This window comes from Camelus bactrianus, chromosome 8, assembly GCF_048773025.1.
Source record: "Camelus bactrianus isolate YW-2024 breed Bactrian camel chromosome 8, ASM4877302v1, whole genome shotgun sequence".
In the NCBI taxonomy this organism is placed as follows: Eukaryota; Metazoa; Chordata; class Mammalia; order Artiodactyla; family Camelidae; genus Camelus; species Camelus bactrianus.
In genome coordinates, this window is record NC_133546.1 from 18739955 (window position 1) to 18755616 (window position 15662).

A 15662-nucleotide genomic window follows, 5' to 3' on the forward strand; every position below is an offset into this window, starting at 1 on the left:
AGTAGGTCCAACTTGAGTTCCAGATATAGGTAAAGCAATGGTCATTTCTTTCCAAGGTCCCTCATTCCATCACTGGTCAGTCTGACTTGTTAATTTCCTTTATATTGAGCTACCTTTGTTTCCTCGTACCTCCCTCAATTATTTGTTTCTCGTTCCTCCCTAGGAATGGAGATAAATTAACTATACTATTAAAAAAAAAAAAAAAAAAAACCTTCCGATTGGAAGGCAGCCACTGTGTCTTCTTTAGTCTTTTAGTGATTGAACATTCCGAGTTCCTTCCATGATGTCTCTAGGACATGTTACCCAGATCCTGCACTCAACACTCCAATCAACATACTCTGGAAATCACATCAACTTGTTAATGTACTTAAAATATGCCACAGAGAATCAATTATTCTTACCCTTAAAATGTTGTAATGAGTGACAAAGATGGAACCTAACTGGTATTTCACATATGGATATCACATTCAGAAAATGCCATCTAAAATATTTTCAATTTTATTTTTCTTATTGTAGAGTTGGTTTTTGTTTCCTTTGTGTTTTTTAAATTTGTTTATAGACATATTATTCATAATATTATAGTTAGCTAAAGCTCCAAAATTCTCATAACTATTTTTTCCTATTCCATGTTGTTTGATTGACTTCTGTAACAAATTCAGAACTTGGTATTTATAAATATTAAATTTTGCATTGTTAACAATCCTAGTGAAATTGACACACTGTAACTGACTATACTTCAATTAAAAAAAAAAACCTAGTTAATATAACAATAAAAAGCCAACAGAATGATTTGAATTTTTAGTCCCTCCAGTTTCATATCAATTCCTCCCAACTTTCTTATTTGCAAATCTGACAGTGAGGTATCCTTTTTGTACTGGGGTTAATTTTGGTTGGGTTTGGGGTTTTTTCCAGGTGAAAAGTAAGGCCAATTACAATGCCTACCTGAGAATTTCCCCATGAGGACACCATCTCATACATTAACCAACAAACTTTTGGCTCAGTTTTCAAAACATGGGAATCAATATAATACTATCATCTAAGTAGCTTTCCACTTCTTTCTTATAAGAGATTTTCTCAAACACCTTACTGAAATCAAGACTTACCCAAAATGATAGATAGTCTGTGAGCTTTATTTGAACCAAATGAGCACACATAAAATGTGAGAGTATAAACCTGTATATCTAATAATCTAGTATCCCTCCTCCAAGAAATAAATAAAAAGCAGCAGTGCTTAAAGGAAATGAGTCTGGGCAAGGCTATTAGTGGTACCCATGCTGACTCCTGGTGACCACCACATTCTTTCCTCCGCACATGAAAGAACTCTGCTTGGTCATTTATCTACAGCTTTGCCAGGAACTGACATCAAGCTTACTTCAAGTCTTTAGCTTCTAGAACATAATGTTCCCCCTAACTTAGAACATTCATCCATCTCCATTTTTCTGGTCATTTCCTTTCAAACCGCATACGCGACCTTGAGATCCCGGGTGAAATACTAGGGATGTAGATTTAGGCATCTGAACGATTGCGTAGTTTTTCCATCTAACTCATAATTCAGGCTCTAATGCACTCTCAGTAATGACCGTTCTACAATTTCTAGTTTACAGGGTCATTCTCTGATGAAGATGGGAAACAAAAAGTGCTTCTGTGGCCAGGCCTTTCTGTCTCCTCCATTCATGTTGTACCACTCTGCGCAAGCACTTCCTTTCTCCTCTTATTCCAAGCGCAGCTCTGAAAGCCCTTTCAGCCACCCTGTGCCTTTTCCTCAGGCTTCCCTTCCCTCCATGCCTTAGCCTGTCTGTCACTATTCTCGCACACCTACGCTGCTCTGACTTATTTCCTACTGGTGACATATCTCTTCTGGGTTTGCCCCCACATTCTCAGATCTTATCAGGGAAGACTGCTCAGGAAGACGAGATCAGGGAAGGGTTGTCAGGTGGGACGTGCAAAAAGGTACACGTGCTAAAAGAAAGAAGGGCTACATCTAAGGGTCACAAAGGGCCTTTTTTAACTGTCCATTTAACTTGTTACCCCTTTTTGCTCTGTTAATCTCCCGGCTGAACTTTTTAAGCATTCAAGGCAGCGTTACTGCTGTGTAACTGAACAATTCATTAAACCTTGTTTGGAACAAGGAAAACTGATAGTCTCCTGGGCCAAGGATTTTTGAAATTTATGAAAGTATTTTATTCCAAGGAGGTTTCAACCACAATCAGCCTTGACTGAAGCCAGCAGCCTCAACGATCCCCATCGCTGGCACAGGACAGGAAGTTTTAAGATGTAAACCCCCTTCCTCCCTCCCTCTCTCAGACACACACAGCAAGTCACACGCACCTGTTCATTGTCTTACAGTTAAATGTGAGGAAAAAAAAAGGGAAAGAAAGCAAAAGACACAGACGAGCCATGCAGACCAAGAGATCTTCCAGATAATAACAAAGGAAACAGTGAGAAACCGGAAAAGCTGTTTTCACTCCTAGAAATCCTGCAGGTAGTCCTGAGCATGCTGAGTTCTAAGACAGGCAGTCTGGCCCCAGGACAAGACAGACTAAGGTCTGAATACCTAGCTCAGCACCTTACCAGCCATGAGGCCTTGAGAAACTCATTTCTAAATTTTTCTTCTTGGAGTTTCTGTAGCTCATCTATAAAATGTGAATAACAACAACTATCTTGTCTGATTGTTCTGAAAAACAGAGATAGTTTGGACAGGGCTTGGAACAGAGCAGGTATGCAGTAAATGACAGCTATTATTATGAAGATCTGCAAAATCAAGCACTTTATTACCAAGATTAACTCCATAAAAGCGTTATCACTTCAAGTCCTGGTGTCTCTTCCCAACAGACACTTCACAGGAATGAGTAGTCAGGGTGAGTACGTATTTGCATAAGCGTCAGTTTAATGTGCTTAACTGCTGCCAACGTTAATGCTTGTTCCATTATGTAACTGTTCAAAAGTGACTGTATGAAAGAGCTACTGCTTCCGGCACTTCTGATTAGACCGGGCTGAATCCAGCTCAGCAGAAGGAAGCCAAGTACACGAGGAAAGGCCCAAACTTTAGAAATGCCTGACACCAGCAAGTTCACACGGCCTCCCTACCCAGGGGCTCCACCGTGTGGGAAAGGTGAAGAGGTTACTAAGATCAACACTAGCAACCGCTCAGTGCAGGCAAATGCGGGAGACGGGAGCCCTGCTCTGCCCTCTAGCATCTCCTCTTTCCCTAGAAGGAAAATACTCTCCATCCACGTGCAGCAGATGTTTCCTGTGCTTTTAAAAAACGCCAAAAGTCTGCTCATCTTTAAGTCAATCGTACAGCAAAGAGCTTACAAGGAAAATGAAAGAGCTCACACGAAAAGTGTTTCTCTGTCCATTTAAAAATCACTCAGCTGATGCACTTATGAATTTACAAGGTAAAACAATGAGCCATTTTTCACCATCTTCATCCACTTGCAGAATGAATATAGGGATAGACAGATACTAGACACATATAGAGATGTTTAAACTGGGTAATTCTAATGTTCCATCTTCTTTGGGGGGGCTTCAGTTCTTTCAAGCAATATGAAAAAAAAATTTTAAGTTGTAAATTTCCAAAATAAGTGTCTTATTATTTCACATGCAAAAACAAACTGTAAGTAGTAATCTAGGATAACCGTTTCTCATTCCTATTTATACTCAAAAATTCTCAAAGAAATATAAAATGACTAATATGGGAGTTCTGAAAACCTAAGTATCAAATATTCTAGTTTGGAGGGGTCAAAATGCTCTATTGACCATCACTGCTCAAAAGCACTGATTTGTAAGCACTTTGGATGGGCAACACCTGCTGCTGGGTCACAGAAAAACAATGTGAGGTCGTTAAAACAACTCCTTTAGCCCTATACATCCCATCTCCCAGCCTGCAGCCCCTGAGCCAGGGATGGAGGAAATCTGAAGCCTGGTAACTCTGGATCAAGACAATAAGATTCCACGGTACACAACTACCTCCCAAGACTTTATTTACAGCTAAATTCTTGGAATTTTATTTTGCTCCTCCCTCATCTGTTGGAATGTCCACAGCTTTTAAGCAGCCAGTATCTAACCCAAGACATAGGCAAGAAGAATCGTGAAACCAGAATTAAAACAGTCATTTAAAGCAGGAGATTTCTATTTTGTTGGTTTCATAATATTCCTTAACCTCAAAACACTCTTTAAAAAGTGCTCCCTCATGTAGAAGGAAGACCAGCAATGATATTGCTACTACATTTATTTATCTGAAACTAGTAAAGTTATTAAATTTAAGGTTTAGAAAGCACCAAAATTACCTTTAGTAAAGTAAAATGTATTCAAAACGAGACCAAAGAAATCCTCACAAGATCATTACATCAGTTCTGTGTTACTCAGACAGAGTTAAATCAGCTATACTGCATGTTACTCTTCGAAGATATTTATCATTGGGTTTTTACCCTGAAATGCATTCCAAAGTAATTTCAAAACCTGGTTCTGTATGTCTCAGAGCTCCAGCAAGTCCCCTTCCCCACACTGGGTGAGAACACAGTACCTGTGTTAGTGTGTGTCTCTGTTCAGCAACTGATGGAAGAGGTGTGACTACAGGGAGGTTCTGCCATTTAGGATAACCAGGCATCTAGGTTTTATAGATCCAACCTCACTAGAGAGGTTCAAGTGGGTATGATGTCTGCAGGCACCTGCAAGTAGTGACTTGCACATTTGCTTACTTGCTGTGTGCCAGACAAGGTTCCTGTGCTCAAAGAGCTCGTGCCCTGTGAGAGGAGAGACACACAGGTCTCAGCTGTAATAGAAGCTGGCCTGAGCTGGGGTTACTGTGAAGGTGTAAACAAGGCGTAGCAGAATCACAGAAGAGGGAATAATTAGCTGCGGGGGCGATGACTGAAGGCTGCTTGTAGAAGCAGCTTATTCTTTTTTTTTTTTTTGGCTGAGTTTATTTTTGTTTTATTTATTTATATTTATTGAAGTTACAATGTTGTGTTAGTTTCTGGTGTACATCACAGTGATTCAGTTATATATATATATTCCTTTTCACATTCTTTTTCATTATAGGTTACGATAAGACATTGAATGTAGTTCCCTGTGCTGTACATTAGAACCTTATTGTATATCAGTTTTATACATAGTAGTTTGTATCTGCTAATCCCAAACTCCTAATTTACCCCTCCCCGAAGCAGCTTATTCTTAAAGGATGAGCCAAGAAGAGAATGACTTGAGTTTCTAGCAAGTGAGTGACATTTCCAAAGGAAGGTAATTGTCTGATGTGGCCTTTGTGACCCACCACACTGTCTCCCCACCTGGCACCGCTCATAGGAGAGGATGCAGACAGGGCTCTGGGCAAGGAGCGAGCAGGAGATATGAGATGTCTGTGAAAGCACTTGGCATTAGCAGAGCAAGGACACCAGATCCTTTCCAGAAGTAACACTCTGGCATCCGTGTGGACAATGAATTCAAGAGAGAAGAGATCACAAGCAGGAGTCAGATATAAAGGGTAGTGAGATTGTCAGGGCAAGAGGTTACATGAAAGTCTGAAAACAGAAGAAAGGGGCTGGAGAGGGGGTCCAAAGAGGCAGGAGCAGTGGTATGTATATGAAAGAGTTTTCTGTGGGCCTTAGGGACAGTTTCTTGATTCCATGGTTGCCCCACACTGCAGGAGATCTTGACTAGAGGAAAGGAAACAATACAAAATACGCTTGCAGCCCCTGACACCAAAGATGTTATTGCTGGGGATGAGCGGCCTCTTAGGATTTTATAATAGTCCATCCCCATTATTCATAAGAAAATCATGCCAGTAAAATCAATAGTGAAAATATTACCTTTTTCATGTATTTTTATATGTTTTGCTGCCTGGAAGGAGCGGGAGGACTTCCCGTGAGATAGTATTTAAAAGCACCAATTAACATTTTAATTCTTAAGTACAGAAATTGAGGTCATTAATTTGGCATGGAACAGATAAAAAAGGAGAATGTAAGAACATATTTGAGCGTGACACCGTGAATAACAATGCAGGCGCAACCTCTACCTATACAAAAGAAACCAGCCATGTCGACAAAGGAAATACAGGCACGTAGGAAAACACTACTTGCCAACAAGTAACAGAAAACTAAAATTTGCACATAAACCAATAACAAGATCATCTTACAAGTACTGTAGGGTGGTAGGGAAAAAGAGTTAAGTGTCTAGCTATGAAAATACTTTCAAAGTTTAGGTGTACTGTGTCAATGAAAGGCATTATTATTTTGAATAGTGGGACTCATACTCCAAGCTCATGCATTTGTGTGTTGTCTATTTAAATGCCCCTCGTGGAGTTCTAGTATCATTTGTTCCTGCTAGTGTGGAAAAAATGATTACAATTAGCAATGTGCATGAACTTTTCTTTCTTACTTTGAATATGCTAACCCCCAGCAAGGATCACTGTATTGGGGAAGAAAGGGATGGAAATGGTCTTGGGGAAGAAAGAGAAATCTAAATGCTCACTCTAAATATTTCTCTATTATTCAGTGCCTTTAATGAGCCGTATTTATTACTTATTTAATTTAAAATGCACATTAAAAATAAACAAGTCAACCATTTTGTTCCTAAAAAACATCATAACTTAGTATTGAATCGAAAACCTACTGTACTTTGTGCCTTAAAGACAAACAGAACTTGAATGTCTAAAAAAATAAACACCAGGTCATCAAAAAAGGGAAAATAATGTTAAACTGCAAATTAGTATTTATTGCAACTATCTTTAGAGGGGAAAAGCAAAAGTTTTCCTAACTGAATTGTGAGCAAGCAATTCCTTCAAGGCAAATAAAGGAGTAAAAATGTTCTTTAGAATTAAAAAAATAAATATTATTCCAACAAAGAAGTTGCACAATTAGGGAATGTAGACATTGTCAACAGTCTTGTAGTTAGGACACAAAAAGCAAATTAAAAATTTATAATTTACATTACAATCTGTTACTGTAATAAAAACAACCAAAAAAACCTAAATATCCAAATACATATGCTTGAAGTGGGATGTTTTTAATGGAAATAAATTGGGCATAGGCTTCAAGTGCCTGGATTTGCTACATTTGTAACAATCCACTAAAGCCTAAAGCTGGATTACTACAACCACAGGACTCTCTTTTGTGTTTTGGAGGAACATTTATTCTTTTTAAATTCCATATTAAAATATTGGTATGCATTTAGCTAACTCTAAAATAAATACACTTTTAAGAGTCATAGAAGATTAACCTGGGTTACTCTTCACCTACAAATTTCCCTAAATACATCTCAGATTTAAATATGAAAACAAAGCAATGATCTTTAGAAAAGATGGGAGATATTTAATCCAACATTGCTCAAGATGGCACTACTGACATTTGGGCCCGAAAATTCTTTTGTTGTGGGGCTGTCCTGTGCATCACCTGTAACCTTGGCCTCTACCCACCAATGTGCCTACCGCACCCTCCCTTACCCTACATTTGAGACAACCAAAAATGTCTCCAAACATTAATAAATGTCCTTCTGGGGGGCAAAAATCCCCCCTAGTTGAGAACCACTGATAATCCAATGGTTGGATCATAACCAAAAATTTTAAATCATGAATTCTGATTTCTGAAGTTGGATAGAATTACAACTGAAGGCAGACAAGCGAAAGTAGGTCCACTCACAAAGTTAAATGGGCCAAAAATACTGAGCTACACAAAACACACTCCTCTTCAAAATTAACTGTGTTCTAACGAGATCTCAGAGTAGAGCTGCAGCTTACTCGTAGAGAAAACTACTTCCTTCCACTAACACCACACACACACACACACACACACACACACACACACACACACACACACACACACACACACACCCTTGCCATCTTTATTCTCCTGATCATTCACTGGAACTGTCTGCTGGCTCCTGGGTCAAAGAGCTTCCCTCCGAGTTCAGGGGTCAGCACTCCTGCTCATTCTTCTGGATCCCCTCACGCTGATCTGTATGGTCTCTTCTACCGCACGTTCTCTGGTTTTGACTTTCAAACATCTTATTCATAAATTTGGTCTTCATTTTCAATCTTTTCACTTTTTCAGCAACATCTTTACACAAATTCTCATATCGATAACCTCATATATATTCTCTTGAAATCTGAATCTATATATATATATATATATATATATATATATATATATATATACCCAAATCTAAATCTCCTATTACTAATCTCATTTCATTCACTGAAAAATATTTACTGAGTGCCTTTTCTGGGCCAGACACTGTACAAGAAGTATACCTTGGGCTACAACAGTGGGGGGAGAAAGAAACACAGTAGGACCAAGGGAAGGAGGCACTGGAAGGTTAGGGTAAAGAGTATGATTGGTTAGTTCTTCATCCAGACCTTTGCTATTAGAAAACCAGGTGATCTGGAGACTTCGCTACCCAACACCTCCACCTTCCCCACAGGTGAAAGGCTGAAGTCCTGACCGTCCTTTCTGACATGGGCTTGTACCACTTTCTCCTCACGTCCTCACCTTGATCCTTCCCCTGGAACTCTTCATCTGCTGACATGTTCAAATGGAGCAGAAGATTCCGCTTCTGAATGCTCCTGTCCCTCGAATTACCTGAATCCCCAGTCTCACACTGTTTGTTGATAGCCGGCATCAGATTTTCAACTTCAAATGCCTAAAACCTTAAAAACACCACTTCACGGACTCAGCTATCTGCTTCCAGCCAGGCAACTTCTACCACTGTAACCGAGTGCAATCTAATCACCGGCCCCTCAGCCCTGAAACCTTATTTTGACCATTTTAAAGCAATTTTGTCTTATCTTCAAGGTCTAATTTACCTCTACCAAGAAGCTTTTTCTGCAAGGCAAAAGGAAATAAATGTGTTCTCCAGCACATTAAAAGTATGTCTTTGGTTAGCAAGTTATAAATCTCAACTTAAGTACATAATAAATGCGGGACCAGAAAGAATTCAAAATACTCAATAGTTATCTACTGATAATTACTTTTTCACTCTGTAATAAACTTAAACTCCTAATGGCCTTTGAATTTACCTCAAAAATTCTGAGTTTGGGAGTAATTTCTTCAAGCAAATGTAGATCTTTAGAAATCTTGACTTTTAGTTTGTTCCACTTTCCTTGAATATCCTCAAATTCTTGCTTACATGTTTTTTCTTCACCTGGAGAAACGTTCTTCTCCAAAGCCTTTGTTTCTTCTGCAAGTTTACATAATGTAGGTTTCTGGTTCTCAAGGATTTCATCTAGGGCCTAGAACATATTTTTCAAGATTAAAAATGTGCACAATAATTTGTTCAGATGTAATAATATTGGCTATAAACAGTGAAAAATCACTTTTTAAGGAGAATTTGATCAGAAAGGAATTGTGAAACACTCATGAACAAAGAATAAGCATAATCAAAAAAGTCACAGCTTTCCCAACGTGAGTTGTGTGTGGTTTAGACACAATATATTCTCTACACTAAAAACCAGCAGGACAACACACTCAAGGAGGACCCAGTGTGCGGAGCTCAATGGTGGATCTGTTGCTCTAAGCTGATGAAATACTCCAGAAGCCACATACTTTACATGATCAAGGAAGCATTCTCATTCAACATCGAAAAAGAACAAGATATTTTATTAGATTGAGAATTTTAAACTAGTCACAGTAGAAAGAGAAATAGGGTTTTATTCTATTAAAAATATTTAATAATTACCTTTTTTAGCTGAGGTCCTACACTATAGTAACTAACTATAGTTAACTATAATTATTTCAAATTATAAGAAACACAAGAAATTTTTAATAGCTGAAAAATATTTCAAAATACATGATAGGAGATACTAGAAATGAGCCAAGACTTCTAAAACCTAAAATATACATTACCTTTCTTTCTTGCAGGGCCTTTTCCACCTTTTCAAGATCATTCAAGACATTCAAAGACGTCTGGGCCTTATTCTCGGAATCATTCAGCAGATCTTTCAGTGTTTTCAATGTTTCCAAATATGCACGTCCAGGTCGGCTCTTCAGTTCTGTTTATTTAAAAATACTTACTCTGAGAAAATAGTGTTAGGAAACTCACATTGTTAAATATACTGCTAACCTTCTGTATATAATAAGTGACATAAAAAGTTAAACTCCATAATTAAAATTAAAAAGGGTCTCTGCTAGAGATAAAATAAATCATCCCCTTGACATTTCTGAGAGTCAGACAGTGACTTCATTCCTGCGGACGCCGATGTTTGAAATATTAAGTAACCCACCATCATTTTTCTTCATGGCATCATGATGAAATGTCTCTCTAAAGATGGTACTACAATGTTCCTTTTGTCTCATATAATCTCCTTTTCCTCAGTAGCTACACAAAGAATAAAAGGAAACAAAGATCCCCTCAACCAGTTTCCTCTAAGTTCAAGCCTGCAGACAAACTGCAGAGGGGAGGACATTACCCAGAATGTCACAGCCTGGCCGCACAGGTACCCTGAGAAATAACGCCTGCACAGGCCAGCTGGAGTGATGTCTACTTCAGCCACTAACGTAAAATTGACAGACAAGCAACACTTGTGTGGAAAGGAAGTCGGCTCATTTGAAGTACAAAAGACATGAAACCAACTAGCAGCAAAAGTTAACAAAATGGAAGCATCAGTCACACCAGCCAAACGGTGGAAACAACCCAAATGCCCATCGATACATGAAGAGATAAACAAACATGGTGTATACACACAATGGAATATTATGCAGCTTTAAAAAGGAAGGAAATTCTGACACGTTACCCAAATAAATGAACTTTGAGGATGTTATAAGTGAAATAAGCCAGTCACACACACACACACACAAAATACTGTATGACTCCACTCAGATGAGATGTCTAGACTAGTCAAACCCATTAGAAACAGAAAGTAGAATGGTGGTTGCGGGTGGCTGGGGGGAGGAGGAAATGGAGACCTGTTGTTTAAGAGCTACAGAGTTTCAGTCTCACAGGATGAAAACGTTCTAGGGGGTGGGTTGCACAACAATGTGAATGCATTTAACACTAATGAACTCTACACTTTAAAATGGTAACTTTTATGTTATGTATGTTTTAACCACAATTAAAAACAGAAACGAAAAATTACAATTTTTTTTTAAAATTAAGAAACGAAACATTTAAACTGCCTTGTCAAAAATGAAACCATATTTTGTAACAGTGAACGGAAAAAGAGGTACTCTCAAACACTTCCCAGTCTAGGTTAACTGAATTCAATAAACAAAGAGCAGGGTGTCCAGAAGAAAGGAAACAAGTCACATTTGCTTACCATGCACACATACAGATTGCTACACAATCTACCGCTGCTGCAAGGAAGGGTATGGTTACGTGAATAGCTTTTCGCATGTACTCCCCGTGACATTACACAGTACAAGTCCTGACTTAAACAAAAGCCAGGGAGAAGAAATATAATATATAAAGGGTGAGCTTTCAAAACCTTTAACAGTTAACTTTCCCAGATCAGGATTACTCCAACAGTAAAATCTCTTTTAAAAAGTTTTTCAGACTTTAAAAGAGGAACATGATTTCTTTTAAAAGAAGGGACTGTACTGCTAAAACGTTCAACATTTTGAGCAAACAGAAGTAAGCGATCATTCTTTTTTGCCCTGCGGGTCATGATATCAGCTGGCCTCCTGGAGAAACAACACCCTTTAAAAAAATCTCCTTAAACACCATCATATCCAATTAACACATGAAAGCTGTCTGGATTTTTACAAACAAGTGTGAAGCCAGGAAACAATCTGAATGCACTTTAAGAGCTGGAACGGTAGCAGGCACAGAGGAAAATAATGAAGCTGGTACAAAAATAAGCAGGTGTCCTAAAGGTCTAAATACTGGGGGTCATTTTCAAGCTAACGCAAACTGAGACGGGAGATGGTGGAATCATCTACTAAAGAATGCAAGAGAGTGAATGGGTTTACCGTTCTCTAGCTGTTGGTGACGCTCCGCTAAGTCCCGTTGCACAGCTTGGTAGCGGCCCACAAAGCTCGCCAAACCCTGCTGGACAAAATCCGGGGCAGAAGGCCGGGACCTCAGGGCCGAGCAGCTCGCACGCAGCATTTCAATTCTGGGGTGGAGGCTGCGGAGGTCCGTCAGTTCCCGCTATGGAAAGAAAACGTGATCACGTCACTCACTGAAGACGAACATCCTCGCAGAAAGTTAATCGGCGCAGAATTAACCTAGCATTCCCGACGCAAGGAGCACCTTCTTTAACTACGGGACTGGACACAGAATTCTTTCACGTTCCAGACGGTTGTGTCTTTACCTGACAGGAGTCCTTCAAGCTTGGCAAGGACTGCTGGGGAGACTCTGAAAAAGGAGTGTGTTTTACCCACTCCTCCTTTGCCTTCACGGTCTTTTCAAGTTCATCAAGCTGCTTAAAATAAATATTTAGATCTTCCTGTAGCTGAATCCTTCTCGCCAGATCTTCCAAATGCTGCGATACATTCCTCCATTCTGTTAATAACTTCTCCAGAATATTTTTTATTTCTTCAGTGGGAAGACCTTCTATGCAGACATCAAAAGTAAGCAGACACATCATGCATTATTACAATACTTGTTTCTGGTTTGTTATAAACATTCTAACACATTCAAACTAATGAGGCAATGTCATATATGGTGATCACTCCCATACGTCCCTTTTAACACAACAACAAAAGTTATAATGATGCACTTAAAAATAACTATGTTTAATCCCTGGACAAAAATGGGAGAAGGGGAGCTAAAAATAGCTGAGGAGGAGGAGGGCTATCACAAAAAGCACATGGGTGGAGTGTCAGCCACGGCCTTTTCTACAACACGTGTGTTTCCATCCCTGGCATCCTACTTACTGCTCTACTAATTTCTAGTCTGAGCCAGAGAAATAAAATGAACTGTCTGGACATGTCTGGGCCTCTGACATCAGAAGACAGACCCTCTGTCATCAGGAAAAAGACAGCTGGCTAGATAAAGAAGGAGGCAGCTTGAGTCTTCAGTGACCAAACCACAGTGTCACAGGAATTGCAAAAGGAATGCTAGAACTCCTAGTGCTGGGAGCAACCTGGTGAGTGCAGGAATACTCAGCCAGCAGCCAGGTGAGAGAAGCATCAGCAAGCTTACTGGGGATGCTACACATTGACCAGAAAATGCCAAAATACCAACACAGTGCTAAGATTATCTACTTTAGAAACTCACTGGAGAAAAAAGCCATTTTGTTTATTACTGACATCTCATAATTTAGTCTGCCTCATATTTCTGAGAGGTAGATAATGTTCATAGAAATAATAGTTACATACAGTAATGGGGCTTATCATAGTCCTTCTCTTAGTATAAAATACCATCAAGTCAGTGAAAATTACCACGAAAAAATATGGGAAATCTGCAAAGGAATCTTTATCTTCTGAGGAGAACGTGCATGTTGAAAAGATGAGCTTAACATCTTTATTATTTGAGCAGGAGGGCAATAAAACTTTATAAACATATGCAATCAAAATCCAGGGTAATGAGAGCTCTGAGGGGAAAGCATTGTCACTTAGGATCCACAGAAAATTCAATTCTGAAAATTTCCATAACACGTGGTATCCACTGAAAATGAGAAATGCAAACATGACATGACATAATTTGAATATATCACCCATGCCAATTGCTAAAGTAAACTGTCCACCATCACACAGGTAATTGAATAGCACACCTAGCCAAAACATTCACACCACAGTCCAAGGTCAAAGATCCCTGTTTATGGAGGTCATAAACTAAACTACCATGTTTCTGGAAAACTATCTGAGCAATGGAGATCTGGGCTGTGCTTCTGCCAGGTCAGTCCTACTTTAAGTGGGCAGAGGAATAATATCGGCCACTTCTTTTACATGCCAGGGAAATTTATGATAAGAAAAAAATTAAGCTGGTAAATTAAAATTTTGAGGTGGAAAAATTATCACCACTAATCTAGAAAGCAGGTAAGAGGCACTTACTTTAGGTACTAAGGAAGCTGAAGAAACTTCTTCAGTAATTTTTTTATTCACTGATAATATTTGTTTATTGAAGTATAGTTGATTTACAATGTTGTGTCGGTTTCTGGTGTGCAGCTAAGTGATTCAGTCATATATATATATATATATATATATGTACACTTTTTCATATTCTTTTTCATTATAGGTTATTACAATCTATTGAATATAGTTCCCTGTGCTCTACAGTAGGTCCTTGATGTTTATCTGTTTTATAGATAGTAGTTTGTATCTGCTAATTCCAAACTCCTAATTTATCCCTTCCCCACGCTCTTTCCCCTTTGGTAACCATAAGTTTGTTTTCGATGTCTATGAGTCTCTTTCTGTTTTATAAATAAATTCATTCGTTTCTTTTTTTTTTAGATTCCATCTATTAGTATTATTATATTTGTCTTTCTCTGTCTGACTTACTTCACTTAGTATGATAATCTCCAGTAGATCTCACTATTCTATTTATCAGAGAAAAAGAAAGAGAGGAAGAAAGAGAAAGAAAGACAGACAGAGAGAGAGAAAGAGAGAGAGAAAGAAAGGCAGAAAGAAAGGAAGGAAGGAAGGAAGGAAGGAAGGAAGGAAGGAAGGAAGGAAGGAAGAAAGAAAGAAAGAAAGAAAGAAAGAAAGAAAGAAAGAAAGAAAGAAAGAAAGGAAGAAAGAAAGAAAGAAAGAAAAAGGCTGTACTAATAATCCAGGACAGTCGTACCTTCACACAATTTCTAAATAAATTAGATGTACATGTAGTGGACACAATGTACACATAGTGGATACACACTTATTTTTGTATATATGTGTAGGTGACTTGCATACATACAAAATAAGCTGGACTATTTTTCAAAATGCAGAGGGAAAAATAATCTAAGTTTTTTAAAATGTGGTTTTTCTGGAGGTGGAAGAGGGTGATTGATCCATTAGGAACACCAGGAAACTTTCTGGAGAGGTGGAAATATTCTATATACCAATATGTGGTCGTAGGTTTGTCAAAATAGCACAGTTTCATGTATTTCAATGTAAGTCAATTTTACTTTTAAAAAGGTGAAAATAATAATAACCAAGCAGGGGAGGAGTGAGTGGAGGTACAGACAATTAAAGAATGGCAGAATATCATTCATTACTGAAGCTGGGTAATTGGTGCAAGGAGGTTCATTGTACTCTTCTACTTGCTTTGTATATATTTACTTTTTCTATAACAAAAAGTCAAAAAATAAAAAGGCTAAAAACTATATTTTTGAAGATTCTGGTCAAACTGGTATTCCTAATTCTGCCTTAGGTGTCTGCGGCTTTTGTCAAGGAGAGTTGCTACAGACCTCCAAAGCACTTACCATCGCTGGGATAAAGAACAGGGCTTATAAACTTGTAAGAAAAGTCTTTCAAAGCAGCGAGGCCAAAGAAAGAATCATATGCAAAACTGCGTGGCAAAAATATTAATCTTTACATTCCTCTGAGCCACTAGGTCCACGGCAAAAAAAAAAAAAAAAAACCCAATATATGACCCTGAAGATGAAATTTTTAAATCTTCTACACCAGTGGATTTTAACTCTTCTGCTGAGGCATCAGCATTGTATTTAGGTCCCCTTACCCGTATAAAAGCAGAACAACTTTGCTTTTATCTGTTCTATATAATCAACTTTAGCATAAATTTTCATTTCAAAAAGGATTCTGCTGCCTAAAAAATTTTTTTGAAAACCACTTTTCTAGCAAAAAGAGGGT

The 15662-nt window shown here is 38.4% G+C and overlaps 1 protein-coding gene across 11 annotated transcripts in view; it reads right to left on the reverse strand.

Moving 5' to 3' along the window:
* The window catches only part of UTRN (utrophin), a 457676-nt gene that overhangs the window by 308340 nt on the left and 133674 nt on the right, over window positions 1-15662 (reverse strand). For 10 of the 11 annotated variants that reach the window (XM_074368225.1, XM_010965836.3, XM_074368224.1 and 7 more), the window contains 4 exons: window positions 12242-12483; window positions 11898-12078; window positions 9837-9982; window positions 9011-9223 (listed from right to left, as the gene is read on the reverse strand). In XM_074368225.1, coding sequence (XP_074224326.1) covers window positions 9011-9223; window positions 9837-9982; window positions 11898-12078; window positions 12242-12483 — 782 coding nt within the window. The remainder of the gene's footprint in view (window positions 1-9010; window positions 9224-9836; window positions 9983-11897; window positions 12079-12241; window positions 12484-15662) is intronic. The other variant, XM_074368222.1, reaches the window with a different exon arrangement.